The 20,793-nt window shown below is 35.8% G+C and overlaps 1 protein-coding gene across 4 annotated transcripts in view; it reads left to right on the top strand.

Annotated features, from left to right (window-relative positions):
- The window catches only part of IL1RAP (interleukin 1 receptor accessory protein), a 167,797-nt gene that overhangs the window by 137,605 nt on the left and 9,399 nt on the right, over positions 1–20,793 (top strand). For 3 of the 4 annotated variants that reach the window (XM_016189357.2, XM_060198507.1, XM_060198508.1), the window contains 3 exons: positions 728–876; positions 13,362–13,511; positions 16,003–16,146. In XM_016189357.2, coding sequence (XP_016044843.1) covers positions 728–876; positions 13,362–13,511; positions 16,003–16,146 — 443 coding nt within the window. Of the gene's footprint in view, positions 1–727; positions 877–13,361; positions 13,512–16,002; positions 16,147–19,191; positions 20,390–20,793 lie in introns of those variants that run through there. The other variant, XM_060198509.1, reaches the window with a different exon arrangement.

Below are 20,793 nucleotides of genomic sequence, written 5' to 3'. Positions count from 1 at the left end.
ATCTTAACTTTAGTTATCACTGAAATTTACTATCTCTAGGTTGGTGAGATAGTCCATTTGGAAGGAGTGCTGCTTTGTCATGTGCATGACTCAGATTTGAGAATGGATTCCACTGCACTGAAAGAAGATTCCGTGCTGTGATCCCTTTCAGTTTCTTTATGCCTCTATCTTAAAAAAAAAATACAATGCATTATATCTGAGTGTGAGATAGTAATATTAGTGATTTTTCTACTGCTTAATATTTAACAGAAGTAATTTTCAGAAATAAACACAATGTACTTTGTAGGCATTGCTACTCTCTTTTATAAAAAAAAATGATGCTCAACATATGGAAAGATTAGTTACATTGCCTAAATTATGTTGCCAGTCCATGTCAAAGCCTAGATCAAAATTCAATTATATCTGGTCTGAGAAACTTCTTATAAACACCCTACCTCAAAAATGTGAAGGAAGAAGACATTTTCTGTGAATATTATTCATACTGTGGTCAATAGACCATAATGCTAGGATTTAGTATAGATAATGGAGTGTGGGAGTATATAGGTATATGGTAACCATACTATTGGCATCTAAAAACTATTCTTCTTTTGTTATAGTTTCATCCCAGTCTACAATTTATTCTTACCTGCTCACCTCTGAGGATTCTGTGGTTATCTTAACTGTTTCACAGAGAGCTTTTGACTCTTGAATCTTCACTAAAGCTTTATTTTCTGTCTCCAACTTCTAGTGTAAGATATAGTAAAACGGAAGATGAAACCAGAACTCAGTTTTTAATCATCAAGAAAGTTACCACTGAGGATCTCAAGAGCAACTATGTCTGTCATGCTAGAAACGCCAGAGGAGAAGTTAACAGAGTAGCCCAAGTGAAACAGAAAGGTAATGAATGCATTCAACAGAAAAACATGGCAACTCCAAATGTAACATTGTGGTGAATAAAGAAAAGATAGAGACACAGAAAGACAGTTGTGTCACAGTGATATTCTTAGAAACATTATTAATAAAAATGAAATTTTAAAAATAGAGCCATCTGCTTATATGTAAGTAGTTACATAAAATATATTTTGTTCGCAGAAACATAATTTTAAATTTTAAGTACAATATCAACTCTCAAATTTATAATATATTATTAGCCAAGTTGCTAAAATAAAATAATTTAAACTGACTTAAAATGTTGTCAAAATGAGTTTTATGTTGATATTACTGTGTTTTTATACAGTTAATAAAAATGTTAAATCTCTTATGAGAGATATTGTTCCTGAAACAAACTATGTCTAACATTTTGCTTGGGTCTGTAACTCTAAGCAAAATCCCAGACAATTAAACCATCAAGAATATATATCAGTCATCTGGATAAATATGATGAGAATGTATTATACGTGCATTCAAGCTGTTCATAATTATCCTAGATTCCAATGTCACTTGCAGTCTATAAATCCCAAAATTGATTTGACTATTTTAATAGATGATCATATATGTTTATACATAGGTATTAATATCAAGTTGTCAGTTGTGCATAGAAGTCTGGTGGATATCAGGAACAACAAAATAGACCCCTTTGTGGGCCCCCATAGGACCTTGCCCTCAACCTGGATCAACAATGGTAGAGAATGTTCCATCCTCTGAAGGGACACTGGACAACATACTCTACGCTACACCTGAGGAAGATGGGTCGATATTGGGGCAGCATGGAATGTTCTTACTCATGACTATAGAATGTGAGCTCAGATCCTAGAGCAATGCAGAGGTCACATAGGCTCCTAAGTTAATTATGGGCCCCAAATCACATAAAATCAATGGGGTTTACAGTCAACAATATTTATACCCCTTCTGCATATTAGGGAGCTACTATTTTCCCTGATCCAGCTTTCTGGTCCTTTTTCTAGCCATGACATCTCCCCAGAGAATAACTTGGATCCACTGGCATATCGGATTTCAGGCTCAGGGGCAAAAAGAAAAAGGAAAGAAAAAAACTAGTATAGCCACAGGCCCTTTGGAATTTAACTAAAATATGCCTACTAGCTATCTACAAAATGGAGGACCCCCACCCCAACACTTCATCTGTACTATTCCAGCCCTTAAGTCCATGATTGTTCAACAATTTGTTTGGCTTTGTATGTTAACTCTCTTGTCAACCACCAGGTTCCAGATGCTAGCATGATGCCAGCCAGACTTCCCTGGACAGACAACCCCACTAATATGTCCTGGAGCTCTGCTTCCCCAGAGCCCTTCCTCACTAAGGAAAGAGAAAGACAGGCTGGGAGTATGGATCAACCTGTCAATGCCCATGTTCAGTGGGAAGCAATTACAAAAGCCAGACCTTCCACCTTCTGCATCCACAATGACCTTGGGTCCATACTCCCAGAAGGATAAAGAATAGGAAAGCTATCAGGGGAGGGGATGGGATACAGAGTTCTGGTGGTGGGAATTGTGTGAAGCTGTACCCCTCTTTTATTTTATTTTATTTTTTTTATTTAAGAAAGGATAAATTAACAAAACCATAGGGTAGAAGGGGTACAACTCCACACAGTTCCCGCCACCCAATCTCCATATCCCCTCCCCTCCCCAATAGCTTTCCCATTCTCCATCCCTCTGGGAGCATGGACCCAGGGTCATTGTGGGTTGCAGAAGGTGGAAGGTCTGGCTTCTGTAATTGCTTCCCTGCTGAACATGGGCGTTGACTGGTCAGTCCATACTCCCAGTCTGCCTCTCTCTTTCCCTAGTAGGGTGGGTCTCTGGGGAAGCGGAGCTCCAGGGCACATTGGTGGGGTCTTCAGTCCAGGGAAGCCTGGCCGGCATCCTGATGGCATCTGGAACCTGGTGACTGAAAAGAGAGTTAACATACGAAGCCAAACAAATTGTTGAGCAGTCATGGACCCAAAGCTTGGAATAGTGGAGAGGAAGTGTTGGGGTGTACTCACTGCAAACTCTAGTGTACTTCTGCTTTCAGGTATATATTTTGCAGTAGTTTATGGATACGTGTGAACATATGCTCTCTCTCACAGAAACCAGTGTATATCTAGGTTTTGGGACTTTGTTAGAAAGTGAACCACCTGGGATGGAATTAGAGAATACTATGAAAGGAAAGGTCTCACCCGAGTAATGAAGCTGAAGGGTTGTCATTCCACACGTGAAGTCTCTGGACACAGTCTGAGGTGAAGCATGTTGAGGTGGCAATCGTTGTGTTGATTAGGTTGCGATTGGCAGATGCAATATTATTTGATATGGATTGGGAGAGGCATACGGGAAAGTGGGCCCTATCCAAAGGTTCCAGGAATGGGGGAAGTAGAGGCTCTATAGTGGGGATGTGAGGTTCCTGCTGTTTTAAGGTTCAAAAAGACAATGGATAGTTAATGTTATCATCACATTATTTGGTAATTGGGTTAACTTTGAAAAGTCCTTTTGTTAGGGTTTGCTGTACAGTACCCTGTATCTTGTATATAGCTGTGCTGTTGGTTGTTTCTGATCTACTAAGCTAGAAGGAATTATGTTAAGTGAGCTAAGTAAGAAGCTGTACCCCTCTTATCCTATGGTTTTGTCAATGTTTCCTTTTTATAAATAAAAATTTAAAAAAAAGAAGTCTGCTGGAAGTTGACTGAGATGGTATTAAGTTCCTATCATTTAGGGAAAGTTAAGAATCTTAATATTATTGAGTTTTCTAAACAATGGTAAGTGTTTAGTACTCATTGAATTTCTCACTGTGTAGCTCTTCTTTTAAAAGTGTACAGCTTTTGCCCACTTTAACTTAAAATTACCCCCTAAATATTATAGTATTATTATAATTGGTATTTTAAATCTTTTATCATCCAGTTGTTCCTTTATAGAAAATAGAATTGCAAATAATTGATTTGTTAATACCTTGATCTCAGTCTTTAGTCATTTTGATTCTCTAATTAAATAGGTTTCTATTAGCATGCTTTTTTATATCACTTTATATTTTCTACATTCACTAAGTTTTTTTTTTACATAGTATCAATAGGTCTGTCACCCATAAATAAACTCCTTCTTCCCAAATACTATACTTTCAATTTATTTTGCTTGCCTTCTTCATTTTCTTGAGCCTGAAGTAGGACTTAGGGAACATTCAGTTTTTACAAAACCTCAGAGTCGTCGTCAGACTGACCTCACAGTCCATAGACACATTTGGGAACATTCTAGGCTGTACTCACTTTAGAACTAGTCTTCTCAGGTGGAAGAAGTTGCCTTTCATAAAGTGGGGCAGTTCTTACCATTGCTAGCTCATAGTGGGGCTATTGTCTGAAAGCCCAAAAAAGGACTTAAGGTGACCTTCCTAATGGATGTGATCAGTGATGGTAGAGAGAATCTTTTAGACATTTAGGCCCATATTTCAATGGAGTAATACAAGGATTCCCTTTCTAGAATCTAGGGTGATGAGGTGGCCTGATAGTAGCCAAAAGGAACACTTAGCATGTTTTACATAATATCAATAGATCTGCCACCCACAAATAGACTTTTACTCCTTATTTCCTCTATATTATACTTTCATTTCATTTTGCTTTTCTACTTCATTTTCTTAAAACTGCAGTTTGACTTACAAACACAGTTATTATAGTTACTGCCTTTTTTTCTTAAGGAACCTTCAGTTTTTACATGATTTTCAAATTTATTTATTTTATCTATTCATTTTTTAATTGCCACCAAGTTACTCACTAGGTCTTGCTTGGTGTCCATATGATGAATCCATGAGTCTTAGCAGCCATAATAAAAAATAAAGAATATTAAAAAAAAAAAAAACAAGGACAGAGAGAAATTCAGAAGGAAGGGGAAAGAAGTGAGGAAGAGAGGTGTCTACAGTATTGCTTTACCTATTGTGAAACTCAGTGGAATAGGAAAGTTTTGCAATACAGACCCATTTTAATTCTGGCTTTATTACTTTTATGAGCTGGTCCAAACCTTCTTTGTCCCTCACCTCCATTTTTGTGACAGAAGCTTTATCAGAACTTTGTACCTGCACAGTTCCACTGATCTTAGCATATATTCTTTCTCTTGCATTCACTGACAGAAACAGGGAAGGGGAAAAGCAGAGAGGGAAAGAGAATTACAGGAGATATACCACAACGTAGCTCCATCATGAAGATTCTGTTGTGTATGGTATCCCATATGGTTTCAGAGGCTCCAACATGGGTCTTCATGCATGGTAAATTATATGTACTGGGGAAGCTATTCCTGGCACTTAAACCTTCTTTCCTTATCCTTCACATGCCAAATCACCAGTGTCTCTGTGACAATGAATGATTTACTGGTGCTTCACATACTATAGCACAGTGATTATAGTTCCTAATTTATTTCTACTATGACCAAAAATACACATCACCATTTCTTTTCATTCTTTTACTGTTTTTAAGTCCCAAATGATTACTTACCATGATGAGCAGTTAATGTGCATTTTTCAATAGCATATATTCTACATTTATGATGTCTTACAAGTTTCAAATAAGGTTATTGATATCTGTGTTGGTCAAGTCTTATAGAGTGATTTTATTATTTTACAGAACCTTTCAGTTTTTGAGATTGAGAGGTATTAAAAACTTTACATGTAATTATGGTTTTATGTAATTTTTCAATTATTTTATTTATTTATTTATAAAATGGAAACATCGACAAGACCATAGGATAAAAGGGATACAATTCCACACAGTTCTCACCACCAGAACTCCGTATCCCATCCCCTCCCTTGATAGCTTTCCTATTCTTTATCCCTCTGGGAGTATGGACCCAGGATCATTATAAGGGGTGTAGAAGGTGGAAAGTCTGGCTTCTATAATTGCTTCTCCGCTGAGCATAGGCATTGACAGGTCTATCTGTACACCCCACCTGTCTCTCTCTTTTTCCCTAGTGGGGCAGAGCTCTGGGGAAGCAGGGCTCCAGGACACATTAGTGGGGTCATCTGCCTAGGTAAGTCCGGTTGGCATCATGGTAGCATCTGGAACCTGGTGGCTGAAAAAAGAGTTAAGATATAAATAAGAACAAATTGTTAACTAATAATGAACCTAAAGGCTGGAATACTGCAGATGAAGATTTGGGGTCTCCATTTTGGAAAAAGCTAGTAGGTCTATTTTAGGTATATTTTAAGGGGTTCGTGACTTTATCAGAAAGACAAAGACAAGTATCGGATGATCCCACTCATAAACAGAAGCTGAGAAAGAAGAACAGAAAGAGAAACTCAAAGCAGAATCTGACTGATTTTGGAGTAGGGCACCTAAGTTAAAATCTTGGGTTGAGGGTAAGGGTAGATGTTCAGCTTCACTGGAGGCGTGGTGGTAGGGGGGAAGCAGGCAGATTTTGGTGGTGGGAATGGTGTTGATGTACACTGCTAATAACTTGTAGTCTCATAAATTACTATTTAATTAATAAGAGAAGGGAAAAATTGAATGTCTCAAACTTGGATGCATAGACCATAGCTCTTGAGTGTATGGTTCCTTCAATCTAGGCACTTGAGACTTCAAATTGGTAATCAGATTGAATTTTAACAGTGGGCTCAAATTGTTAATACATTTCTAATAATGACTAATTCTTTGAGATATTGACTCTCCTAAAAGCTTAGACCACGGAGAACAGAAGCAACTTGTAGCATTACTTTTTAAAATACAGCTATATATAAAAAGAATCAAAGGACATAAATTACGGTGAGGTCATGTATGATACAGCAAATCCTAACAATGGGATTTTCAAAGTTAACCCAATTGCCAAATAATTTGATTACATCAATAACTATCTATTGCCTTCTTAAACTCTAAGAGAGCAGGAACCTTCAGCTTCCTCTATAAAATCCATATTTCTCCCAGTCCTGGAACCTCTAGGGTGGGGCTCACTTTCCTGCATGCTTCTCTCAAGTCATACCAGCTGATACTGCATCTGCTGATCTCAATGTAATTTTTCACTTCTACAAGCATTCACTTTATGATTTTAGGATCTATGTTATTAGAAACATACACATTTTGGACTTTTATTTCCAGAAATATGTTCCTACTCCATGTCACTTTTTCATTTAGACACACACAGAGGGGAACAAATAGAGAGGGAGAGGCCCCATAACACAGGTTCTTTCTCTAGTGCCATAACACCTCTTATGTGGTGCTCAAACTTGGACCTGGGTGTCATGCATGGCAAGGTCTGAGCCCTATCTAATGAACTAGCTCTCCAGCTTGTTGGATCTTTTGGATGGATGGTTCCTTGTTTGCTTGAAGATTTATTTGACACAAGATTAGTAAATAGATCAGAGTTCAGAGCAGTATTCATCACTATATGTAGTAGTATGTAGATAGGGTATCAATAGATGACCTTATACTTCCAAATCCCTACATCTGCGCCACCTCTGGGGCCACTGAATTCTATTTTTTAATGTTTGCATATTCTGTTAGTATTCTGTATGATTGTAATTTAACCATTAGGATTTCTTGCAATTAGTATTTGCATGATATAATTTTTCCCACCAATTTATCAGTGTCTTCATGTTGAAAGCACATCTCATGTAGATAATGTGGGCTCTTCACTTTTAATTTATTTTTAATTTTACTTCGAATATCTAACTTAAATTAATTGTTATTTTATCAACTGTAAATTTACCATCTTGCTATTTGTTTATCGTATCTTTTTTTTATTGTATCCTTTTATTGTTCTCTTTTCCCACCTTCTTTTGGAATAAATCACTATTTCTTAGTTCTTTATCACCTCCTTGGACCTATTTACTTTACTTCCATCTTTATTTTTTTCTCTAAAATGTGCACTTAATTTTGTACCTATCATATTCTGTCTGAAATTAACTATTTCACATCTTTTATGACACCCTTTCAATGAATAACTATCATTCCTTCCTCCTGCTTTTCAGTTAGTTTTTGATATAAGTTCCATACCATATTGTGATTATTTTTCCTTTAGCCAATTATCCTTTGAGTGATTTAGAAAAGGAAAATTTTACATTTATTTTCATATTTTCCATTTCTGGTGCATTCATTCTTGGTAACATTTTAGTCTGAATAATTATTTCATATTTCTGGTGGTGCACATCTGCTGGTGACAAATTCTGTCCTCTTGTTTTTTATCCAGCAGTATTTCATCTATGTTATTATATTTCAATACTTTATTAAGAAATTTTTCAAACACATAGAGAGTATGAAGAATTATATGGTAGGTAGTCATATGCTTGACCTAGATTCTATCATTTGTTATCTTTTTCATATATCTTTCCATTCCTATAATTCATCTAATTTATTGATATTGCCAGTGTAGTTGCAAACATCAGTAAATTTATTTTCTGGACATTTGATATCTAGATTTCACCCTTTTTTTTAATTAACTTTCAGTTTGGATCATTCCTAGTGTTCACTGATCATTTCTAGTCTGATTTGTAAACTGCAGCACTTCTAGCTTCAGAATTATATTCTTCTGTTTTGAGTCTGTGTTAATCAAAATATCTTTGTTGATATTTCCTATTTCCTATTGCTGGTGCTCATTCTTTTTCAGTCCCACAAGCTTATTTATATTAACCATTTTAAATTACCTACCTGCTAACCCTATCATCTTTGTCAATTTCAGTCTCTTTTGTTGAAGTTTAGTTTTGAAGTTTTGCTGAACCTGGTCCTCAGACATGCACAAGCCTACCTCTTCTGGATTAATCTGTTTTTCTTTTCATTTTGAGAATGGTGTGTGTGTGTGTGTGAGGGTGGTAAAGAGACATTATAGCACTGCTCTGTCTTGTGCTGTGGTGCTTTTCTGTAGCACCTGGGCTTAAGCCTAGGACCTCCTGCATGACAAGGAATGGGTCTTACTGTAGGAGCCATCTTCTGGCGCTCCAGTTCTGAGTTTATTGGCTGATTGAGGGTTTTTCTTTTGTACTACTTTTTTCTTTTTCTGTCTAGATTTATTTAATCACATACTATACATTAGTGAAGTTACACAATTGAGTGCCTGATTTATTTTTATTTTTTTAGTGTTATACTTCAGCAAGCATTAAATGTACTTGTATACCAACTTGGTTTCTTTTTTAAGGCCCCTTACTTGTATTTGTTAGAGTAGGTAAAATAACTTTTACTTGAAGACTAAAATAACCTGTTTCTATGGCTCAACTTTTCTGGTGTCTCCACTTAGTAATTGGGAGTTAAAGTTTCTACCCTCTGAATAACAATAACTGTTTCTGAATCCTTTGTGCAGTCCTAGGATTGTTTAGCTACCAGTTCTCCTGGAACTGTTTCTTCCCTAGTAGTTTCATTTTTATGGCAATTATTTCACTAGTAGCCTGGGCTTGTGAAATAGCACTTAAAAAATGTCTTCATATTTTTTCAAATGCTTGAAGTAACCCATTGCAGATTTCCAGAATTCTTCTCTACGGTTTTCTTCTCTGTGGATAATTCTGGATTTATCTCAACTGGGATACTAACTATACTTTGTTTTTGGAAGGGGCCAAGGAGCTTCTTCTTCTTCTTCTTCTTCTTCTTCTTCTTCTTCTTCTTCTTCTTTTTTTTTTCCCTGACCCAAAGTGCCTTCATGCAAAAAGCAAGATGATCGTGAGGTTTACATTGTTTTATATATCCTTTCTGTCAACACTCACATTTCAGGATTATCAATTGTCCCAATATGAAAAACTATTATTTTATATATTATGGGGAGAAGGGGACTCCAGTATTACCCCCGTTTAAGGCCATATGCTAAAGTCCAAAATGTATGGCTTATGTCTTTTTGTTTTCCTTGTCTCCTGGGACTTCACCATTCAAGGATGAAATATTTCATTTGGAAATAGTGAACTGAGGGATCAAGAGGGGGTTATAAATGGAAGAAGAAAGTATAGCACCACAGCCTCCTTCAGTGTAATAGAGGCCATGTTCAAAGTTGTGTCACACTCATGGAAAAGCAACACACTGTACAATTAAGTTGTTTTGCTGATCATCAAAATGCATAGTTTAACATACTGCTTGCCAAACAAATCATGTCTACAGGTTAATTCACAGGTCTCATTTTAAAGCATTCTCTTTGCTTATAATTCAGGAAGGAGGTCATTACCACAGTTGCAAAAATTACCAAGAAGTTCATGCAATGTAGCAAATAGTAGACACACATTTTTGCATCAGGGGATACTTGAAAGCATTTGGTCGAGAGACAGAATGGGTAGGCCCTCTCTATAATAATGAAAATGATAAGTGACTGAAGTTCCTAAGGAGAAACAAAACTGTAAACTGAAAACTCAAGGCAGTAGAAGTTTAGATCTGATATATTGAACTATTTTAACCAGGAGTGCTTCACTAAAATTTTGGGCTTTAGAGCTAGTAATTACTATAGAGTTGCAAAATGGATGGAGAAAAATTCTGATTCAAAAAGTAATAGCAGACCAAGTGGTTAAATTTGTTTTTTGTCCTGCATCAGATTATCAGTGAGATCAGAGAGGAGCCGTTTAGAAGTCCAGACTGGTCAAATTGCATTACCCTTTTCTGTTTGGGAACCTTTTGGTCTAGGATTGCATTAGAGTTGAAATCTTAGTATGCAAACATCAGAGGTTCTAGCTGAGGCAAATAGAAAAATCTGAGCCAAAAGTTATGCTTGACCAGCAAGCCAACAAAGCTTTCTGTGAAACCAGTTTAGAATAATTTTTACATGTGATTCAAGCCATTTAGACATTTAGACTTTGAACTATGTAGTTCAAGAGTTCAGTTAAAAAAAAAAAGAAAGAAAACAGTTCAATTATTTGAGGATTATGAGAGATTTCCTAATATTATCGAGATTACACACAAAGTACAGTCTGTAATATGAAACATATTAAAATAAAACATTTAAAATCACAGTTAGAAATAAAATAAGCAGAGTACAATGAATGTGGCAGCGGGGAAATTTATGAGGGCAACTGATCTCTTAATCATTGAGCAATGTATCTACTGATATTAAAAATTTCATTTCAGTCATGAATTTTTTCTCTCCTGTTACAAAGTGTTCATCCAGAGGGTGTTAAAATAGCTGATCAAATAATGAAGATGGTAAGTAATTACCCCAATGTAAATACAGAGAGCAGGTCCAGAGAAATATCAAGGACACAGAATCTTTCATAACAGCTACCAGATTGATCTTAGTAAATTTTCAACAACTACACTAATAAACATCTAGCTTTTTATGATGGAGTCTTCTTATTTCAAAGCACCATTATACATAGAATGAGTAGAAAGGTACGGATCATACATCTTCACTGTTGAGTCACAAACCATCACTGTGGTAGTATACTGAATTTTGGACAATCAACCTCAAACTAGAAATTTTAATTGGAGAGCTCCAGGCTCAACTTCAGACTACTTATCATTCCTCATTATTGTCGTAAAAGATTTTTCCACTGATGTATAATCAGAGTGGCTGAGCAAGTTGTGGTATATATACACAATGGAATACTACTCAGCTGTAAAAAATGGTGACTTCACCGTTTTCAGCCGATCTTGGATGGACCTTGAAAAAATCATGTTGAGTGAAATAAGTCAGAAACAGAAAGATGAATACGGGATGATCTCACTCTCAGGCCAAAGTTGAAAAACAAGATTAGAAAAGAAAACACAAGTCAAACCTGAAATGGAATTGGAGTATTACACCAAAGTAAAAGACTCTGGGGTGGGTGGGTGGGTGGGAAGAATACAGATCCATGAAAAATGATGAAATAGTGGGGGTTGTATTGTTAAATGGGAATCTGGGGAATGTTATGCATGTAAAAAAAAAAAAAGAAGTAGAAACGCAAAAAAAAAAAAAAAAAGAAATTGAATTTCATGGTAGTCTTCTGCGGTGGTCTCTGAACACTGAAGTTAGGAAAATTCACTAACAATTCCAGACTTGAAAAAAATAATTTTATGCTTTGTCTGGGCAAACAGAAAAGCTACAATATTTAGTTACTCACAGGAACATTTGCTCCCTATTCTATTTAGTGTATTTTTCCTGTATCTACCATGTCCAAAACATCACCCTAGCTATTTTGTTTACATTGGGTTGCCAGTGAAGTCGTGACTTACTTTTATGTTTTCTATGCAAGAATGCATCATGACTTTTCTGATAGCTATAATGATCTGAATTTTATTATTTTATTTATTTTCACATATACTTGCCTACATTAAATATTAGTACTAAGTAAACAGATACCTTTTCTTTCTTTTTCACTATTCTGTCTCCACTTGCTTTTGGCGTATAGTAAATGTGAATAAGCAATTAACCTATTAACTAATTAATAATTTAAGTCACTCCTTGTTAGATCTTCTATCTCTTGACCTTCATTATCACAAGCTTGCAATGTAGCTAAATAAAGGTTTGGATACATATTTCTAGAAAATTGTAGACAAATCTACATACAATAAAAACACTGTAATAAGATTAGAAATGAGGAGAAGAGTAGGACTATCTACCAGGCAGAGGTTAGGTCATGATAAGTTTTATTATAGAAAAACCTTTACAAAATAGTGACATTATAATGTGGATGTGAATTAAAGAAATAGAATCACTATTTGTCAAAGCAGAAACTATAGCATAAATAAAGACAAAAATGCCAAATCTGCCTCATTTCTTCAGGAAAGGACAATAGTAAATGAGAGAGGTGGTAGGTGATTTGATTGTGACAGACCTTGTTTACAAGGCTAAGCTGGGTAATTTGGATTTTCTCTTTTTCTGATAATTTCAAAAAAAATAGATGCCTATCATATGAAAATAAACAGATGATGTGGAAATGTGTTCACACCTAAATATTACACACCAGTCTTTGTAATGCATATCCTAGCTCTATAGAGCTTGGAAATTCCTTCAGAGATAGTCATACTCAGTAGCACATGGATGACCTCTATGAACATATGCTTTCTTGATAAACATTTTTGGCCTATTTTCAGTTTTAAAAAAAGGAATTAAATTTCTTCCATATGGTTCTGGACAAGAGGATTCAATTAGGACTAAAGATATACAGTAAGACTTTTGCTCAATTTAACTTCCCTACAAATATCATGCTAATTCTAGTAGTATTAGTTAGCATTCCATCCAAAAAGATAGGAAAGCAGAGGATATAGTTTTATATTTTTAATGCATTTTTTGAAGAGATTCAAGAAGTGAGGAACTTTCTAAATCATTCCCAAAGCTAAGATTCTGTTTTAGTTTGTATATTATCAGTGTTTATTTGAATTACCTCATATCACCTAATGGCAGGTGCTGGAAACAAACAAAAAGATAATTATACTGTGTAGTATTAAACATAGTACTTAAATCTTACCGTATTTTTTTTTTTGCTTGTTCACACATATAAAGCAGATGTGTGGCTCAACTGCTTGTCTTATCTAGCTGCTGGCAGGTTGGTGGGTCTCAGTGATCAGTATGTGAAAGTCAAATCTCTCTCTTTGTTGTTATTTCAGTTATACCGCCAAGATACACTGTGGAACTAGCTTGTGGATTTGGAGCCACCATCCTGCTAGTAGTAATTCTCATTGTTGTTTACCATGTCTATTGGCTAGAAATGGTCCTGTTTTATAGGGCTCATTTTGGAACGGATGAAACCATTTTAGGTGAGTAATGAAGATTTGATATAAGTCTCTTTTATTCTCATCTTTAGACAAGATGTTTATTTGACTAAACCTAGCTTACTTGGAGAGTTCAAGCATTGTAATATTTGTTTCGAAAATTACTCATAAGAATTTTCTCTAATGTTTGATATACAGGGTTTTATTCTCTGTTTTAGCCTGGAATAGCATATCCCAATTAGAAAATTAGCAGTAACCAGATAACATAATTAAAAAATTTTAGGGGTCACACTAAAACGTAAAATAAAAAGTAAATTTAATTTCAATAATATCTTATTTACCATGAACACATTAAAATTTAGCATGAATTAATGTTAAAAGGTTTTTTATTATTCTTTTTAAAATTTTTATCTATTTTCCCTTTTGTTGCCCTTCTTGTCTTTTTCTTTATTGTTGTTGTACTTATTGTTGTCATCATTGTTGGGGGTTTTATCATTCTATTGGGGGGTTAATGGTTTACAATACAATTATTGGCACATGGACACAGTTTCACATGTCCCTATGATAGGTGCCTGCAAAACACTCTCATTTCTAATTTAGAATCTTTTTCACCGTCATACAGCTGGATCCCAAGGCCTTCTCCAGTCCCTCCAATCTCTTCCTTCCTCAGAGTCCTTTGCTTTGATGCATTACAGCTTACTCAGTCTACAATTTTCTTTGTGTTAAATATTAATGGAGAGGATTAAGTTGGATTTTCTTACTAAGTGTCTTTGAAATTTTAGTACGTATTAAATCTTATACATATAGCATAACTCAACTCCAGAGTTAAATAATCAGTTGGGGCATGGGCTGCTGAATTGGACAGTGAATTTGTCTTTTGTGCAAATGAGGTGTCACTGTCACGTGGGAATTTATTAAAAGGATGATTTTATTTTTTAAATATTTTTGTATTTATTCAAAAAAGGAGACATTAACAAAACCATAGGATAAGAGGGTACACTCCACAGAATTCCCACCACCAGATCTTTGTATCCCATACCCTCCCCTGATAGCTTTCCTATTCTTTATCCCTCTGGGAGTATGGGATGCAGGGTCATTGTGGGATGCAGAAGGAGGAAGGTCTGGCTTCTGTAATTGCTTCCCCACTGAACATGGGCGTTGACTGGTCGATCCATACTCCCAGAATGTCTTTCTCTTTCCCTAGTAGGGTGGGGCTCTAGAGAAGCAGAGCGCCAGGACACATTGGTGTGGTTGTCTTTCCAGGGAAGTCTGGTTGGCATCATGCTAGCATCTGGAACCTGGTGGCTGAAAAGAGAGTTAACATACAAAGCCAAACAAATTGTTGAACAATCATGGACCTAAAGGCTGGAATAGTGCAGTGTTGGGGGGGGTCCTTCATTTTGTAGATAGCTAGTAGGCATATTTTAATTATATTTCAAAGGGCCTGTTATATTAGTTTTTTTTTCTCTGAGCCTGAAATCTGATATGTAGATGGATCCAAGTTATTGTCCAGGGAGATGATGTCATAGCTGGAAAAGGGACAGAAAGCTGGATCAGGGAAGAGTGTAGCTCCCTAATATGGAGAAGGGGTATAAATATTGTTAACTGTAAACCCCATCAATTTGATTTGGTCTGGGGTCCATATTCAGCTTAGGAGTCTATGTGACCTCTGCATCCCTGTATATCTGAGTTCACATTCTGCAGTCATGAGTAGGAACAAGCTGCCCCAATATTGACCCATCTTCCTCAGGTATAGCATAGAGTATGTTGTCTACGTTCCCTTTGGAGGATGTTACATTCTCTACTGTTGTTGATCCAAGTTGAGGGCAAGGTCCTAATTTAATACTTAGTCCCTTTTCTGAGCCAGAATTTATACTTTAGCAATGTTCTCAAGTGGTAAGTTTCAAAAACACTGCTCTAATGAAAACTTGATTGGCTTCACAAGAATAAATTATTTGCACAGCTTCTTAGATCCACCCCCCAAAAATGATCATCGATTAGGTTTTTGACAGAAACATGGGACCTTTGTTTGTAATGAGAGGTGGTGATTTCTATAAATGGATCATTTTGAGAAATGTTGGCTTGTTAAATCAAGCTATTTTTGGTGGTTATTTTCAGGTATAAATATTTTAGAAAGTTTCTAAATATTTCACTCAACTTATTATTATAATAAATTAATGAACAATATATTAGGACATGAACTAGAAATGGCCTGTATGGTATTAATTGCCAGCTTCTGTGACTATTTGCTTCCTAATTCTGCTAATTCATAGTTGAATGGGCCAAACCTCACTCATCTATTCTGTAATAATGAACCTAGTAAGATGAGAATAGACACATCAGATAAATTGGCAATTATACCTTAAAATAGTCATTTTGCCTAGAGATCTGTCACAAGAGGGGAAATCACACTGAAATCTGTCAGATAATTTATACAGCTAAAAATGAAAATGACTAATCTTCAAAAGCTTAAGAACAATGCAATAATATTGAGAATTTTCCCTAATCATAGTTGATCTGTCATTCTTTTTGCTAGATGGAAAGGAATATGATATTTATGTATCCTATGCAAGAAATGCTGAAGAAGAAGAATTTGTGCTACTTACCCTCCGTGGAGTTTTGGAGAATGAATTTGGATACAAGCTGTGCATCTTTGACCGAGACAGTCTGCCTGGGGGAAGTAGGTATTTCATATGGGTACAAGTGATGCTACCTGGAAAGACAAAAGGGTACTTTAGCAGTCATTCATGTTAACTACCATGGCACAGACCTGTGTTGGTATCTTTAACATTTAAAGTTTCATTCTTTAGTGTAGGAGACAGATACTTCTGTATGACTGAATCTACATTGGTGGATGTAAACTATGCAAGTGCAGTTTATGGTATTACACGAGGTTCCCATATAAACTTAAAGAGGTGATGTCAGAAAAGTATAAATATAGGGGGCTGGGTGGTCACACACCTGGTTGGGCGTACATGTTACAGTTTAAGTCCCTAATCCCTACCTGCAGGGAGAGAAGCTTCATAAGTGGTTAAGCCGTGCTGCAGTCATCTATCTGTCTCCCTCCCCTCTGCATCCCCTCTCCTCTCAGTTTCTGGCTGTGTCTGTTAAATAAATAAAGGTAATAAAATTTAAAAAAGAAAAGTATAACTATAAAGAAGATTACTCTAGATTTAATTCCGCAGCTTTAACTGTTCCATGTGCTCGCATTTATATATCATAAGAATTATATTAATATAAATTAATTTCTCTAGGTTAGTTTTTTGTTTTATTATTTTTTTATAAATGCAGGGTCTAATGTTTTTAACTAATTCTAGAGTTTAATTTTACCAAAACTGAACTGCAAAAGAGAATGCATGGACTCTTTTATCTTACTCGCTGATCATATTAGACTGTTTCCCTTTCATCACTTTTTCTAACAGAGCAGTGCTTATCAAATTTCCCTTTTCCTTGGGTTTGTTTCTCCTTTCTGTCATCTTATATAGTAGAACTATTACTAGTATGTTCTAGTAGATTTTTAAAAAATATTTAATTGTTGAATACTTTAAAAATAAAACTACACCTCTTTTGGGTGCGCATAGCAGCTCAAAAATTGATGGTCCATTTGAGTTTTTATTTATTTATTTATTTATTTATTTTCTCTTTTGTTGCCCTTGTTGTCTTTTTATTGTTGTTGTAGCTATTGTTGTTGTTATTGATGTCATCGTTGTTAGACAGGACAGAGAGAAATGGAGAAAGGAGGGGAAGACAGAGAGGGGGAGAGAAAGATAGATACCTACACACCTACTTCACCACCTGTGTAGCGACTCCCCTGCAGGTGGGGAACCAGGATTCTTATGCCAGTCCTTGTGCTTTGTGCCACATGCGCTTAACCTGCTGTGCTACTGCCCGACTCCCCATTTGAGATTTTTTTAAATAAATACATAATAACATTCCTAAGTCCACTGTAAAACCTTTATGCTGTTAAAATGCATGTAATAATTCTAATTTTCAACACTAAATTGCTTACCAACATTCCACCTAATGTTAATATTTCATGTTTTAAAGTTTATATATATATATATATATATATATATATATATATATGTAATTGGTATATAGAGGAGATAATTTTCCTCCTCATTTTAAATTAGCTAATTTTCTTGTTTTACTACCCCAGCCATCATGCAAAAGACCAACATGCTTATGACCTACAGCAGATAATCTCTTTTCAGCACAATTTTGTAGGAAATGACTATTTGATATACAAGTGAGAGATGAATTCCACCCATTATAGGATTTAAAATTCTAAATTATTTATTCATCCATGTATTTGCTTATACAGACATCAAGAGAGATTTGTCTGCTGTGTGGAAAATTATATACATATATGCAATCTGTCAACCATGTAAAACCCATTAATGAGGGTTGATAGTTCTTTGGAAAATTCAAGTTATGACGTGACGGTGATTTTTCTTATCCTTGCATTCTCTCTGCTGCTCTTCCTAATGTTCATTACCTCTAGTTCTCTTTCTATGCTTATACATGGTCGACATCCAGCTATGCTGCTTGGAGTAGACTATTACTTATTCCTGCATTCTCTCTCAGGCTTCACATACTATTTTTAAATCAGTCTTTTTTAAACTGACTTGAACTTGTGATTATTAGGGGAAAATTCAGCTTCTTGGAGGCATTTGGTAAGCCATGAAATAACTCTGAACAACACTAGTGCATTCCATGGAATTGGCTCCCATCTGAATCCCAAGTAAAGGATTTTATAATCTTCAATAAGGGAACTCATGGAGATGGATTAATCCCAAGACATTAGTGACAGGATCTAATCAGAACCCTTGAGAACAGAATAAAATTATAGTGAATTTCCATTTCCCTGCATTTTTCTTTTCCTAATTTTTTGACCCCAAATAAGCATTGGACTGTTAGTGAAGGCAAACACATCAGCTAGCAGCTGCTAAAACACGTGGCTTCATAGGAATGATAGGAAATTAAGGAGAAAGATCCATGGACTAATTTTTTGATTTTCTTTTTCTTTTTTAACTAATTCATGGATTAAATTTGGCTCCAGAGTAGACAGCTTCATAGATTGATGAACTGATAATGTGATGCCAACTAAATCGCTACTCAATTGGCTAGACTTTTTTTTTTTTAATGTTCCTATTCCTGTCTGAGTGGATAGGGACTTTGCAACAGAGAGAAACTCTGGAATGTAGGTCTTTTGGCCCATTAAATAGCTCATTTGGATAGTGTACTGCTTTGTCCTGTTTTGCCCCCCTTTCAAGCCTTGTCCCCATTCCACTGAAGGAAACTTGAGTGCTGTGATTCATCTTTTCTCTCTCTCTGTCTCTCCCTCTCTCTCTCTCTACCAAAAATAATCATAATGAAATGCATAATTTTAGAGATGTCCATTGGTACTACAGAGTTGTTACATGGGTATATTTTGGAAGAAAAAGTGATTTTGGTACAACTCATCTTAACTCATATCCCAAATAAAACTCTTGAAGACCAAAATTACAGAAATATGTACATTAATTTCTGTTCTTTTTAAGGAGTTTTTTTTTTTTTTTTTTTTTTTTTTGTCAGTAGAATGGATAGGTTTAAGAATTAAGTTGTTCAAAGTGCCAAAAAATCTTACCTTGGATTTCAGGCTGTTATCCTAACGTCTCTCTAAACCCCATGTTTTGGGGGATTTCTTGGCCAACACTAATCCCCATGGTGTTTTCTTTCCCAGTTGTCACAGATGAGACCTTGAGCTTCATTCAGAAAAGCAGACGCCTCCTGGTTGTCCTAAGCCCCAACTACGTACTCCAGGGAACCCAAGCCCTCCTGGAGCTCAAGGCTGGCCTAGAAAACATGGCCTCTCGGGGCAACATCAACGTCATTTTAGTACAGTACAAAGCTGTGAAGGAGACGAAGGTGAAAGAGCTGAAGAGGGCTAAGACGGTGCTTACGGTCATTAAATGGAAAGGGGAGAAATCCAAGTATCCACAGGGCAGGTTCTGGAAGCAGCTGCAGGTGGCTATGCCAGTGAAGAAAATTTCCAGGTGGTCTAGAAGTGGCGAGCAGGGTCTCTCCTATTCATCCTTGAAAAATGTATGAAAGGGTCAATGAAAGATACACAAGAGCCTAGAGTACTTCAGGAAGGGTCTCCCCTTCTTTATTCACAAATTATTCCTTCAAAACCAGAAAATAATTCTATTGAAACTTCCTCATAGGGATAAATTCAGGGTGACTGAGTGTCCAGTTTGCTCCCTTAAGCAAGACTAAGGTTTAGGATGGTAGTGCCACTAGTCTGTCAACAGTTTCTAGTGTCACTGTGTTCTTTGCACAGGCCTTACTGATGTGACCTTTTTTTAAATTTCTACATCCCAATCTTTTTCCTATGCATCTCTATTCTTTCTTTATTCTCCTTGTCTGATCATACATGTTGTGGAGTTTGCTATGAACTTAGAATCTCTTAAAGAAAAGTCACCTGCTACCAGAGTCACTGTAAGCTTATAATTACAGTTTTCTCTTATTGTTATTCTTTCCTTAACAATGTGATCAGATCCTACATTTATTTTCACTGAAGATGATTAGCTCTTATGCAGCTACATAATGCAGGGTGGCATCAAGACCGATGCCAATTTAGGAGCAAAACCTCCTTATAGTTGATTGAAAGAGCTTGCCAGCATTTTCTTCTACTAAACTCTTTTTCCCTTTATCTCAGGTAATTCATGTCATAGTTTTCAACTTGAGAGAAATAGATCTTAGTTGTGCACGACAGGAAGCTCTATAATATTTGTCGGTCAACTCATATTTATCCCATTCCCCTATATACTATACCTTGTATAGTGATTTCAGTTTTTCATGTGGCTCCACACTCCCTTTGATCTGATAGTAACTTCTCTTAATGGTGCTAATGGAGAGAAAAATGAAAGCAAAATACTTTTTTTAGTCATTTTCTGACAAGTGAGATTTTGGAAAGCACAGAGAACAGGGTTTTTGGCAATTTGTCTTTTAATCTCAACTCTGCTAACTGATGTAACTAGTAGGAAAAGTGACTTCTTATATGTTTCTGTCTCCTCACTGTAAGGTGTGGAAATTAGACTTCTCCACTCACTGGGAAATGAGCTTGAGAGTTATTTTTGGCATTAATATCCCAAGAGAATTAACCAGAGTATATATTCTCTTTATTGTTTTTATGGGAGAAATTAAACTCCACACCAAACCAGTGTGAAGAATCTTTGTCAGTGGAACTTGTTTTAGTTTGTTTTTAGTTAAATCGTACTTTTCTTAAAATTTGAAAAAGTGGAAAAAGTCCAGAGTTTACAAAGTGTTGAATATCTGTGTT

This window comes from Erinaceus europaeus, chromosome 9 (genome assembly GCF_950295315.1).
Source record: "Erinaceus europaeus chromosome 9, mEriEur2.1, whole genome shotgun sequence".
In the NCBI taxonomy this organism is placed as follows: domain Eukaryota; kingdom Metazoa; phylum Chordata; class Mammalia; order Eulipotyphla; family Erinaceidae; genus Erinaceus; species Erinaceus europaeus.
The sequence above is the reverse complement of the archived record's forward strand: the minus strand, read 5'-3'. Positions and strand labels throughout refer to the sequence as shown.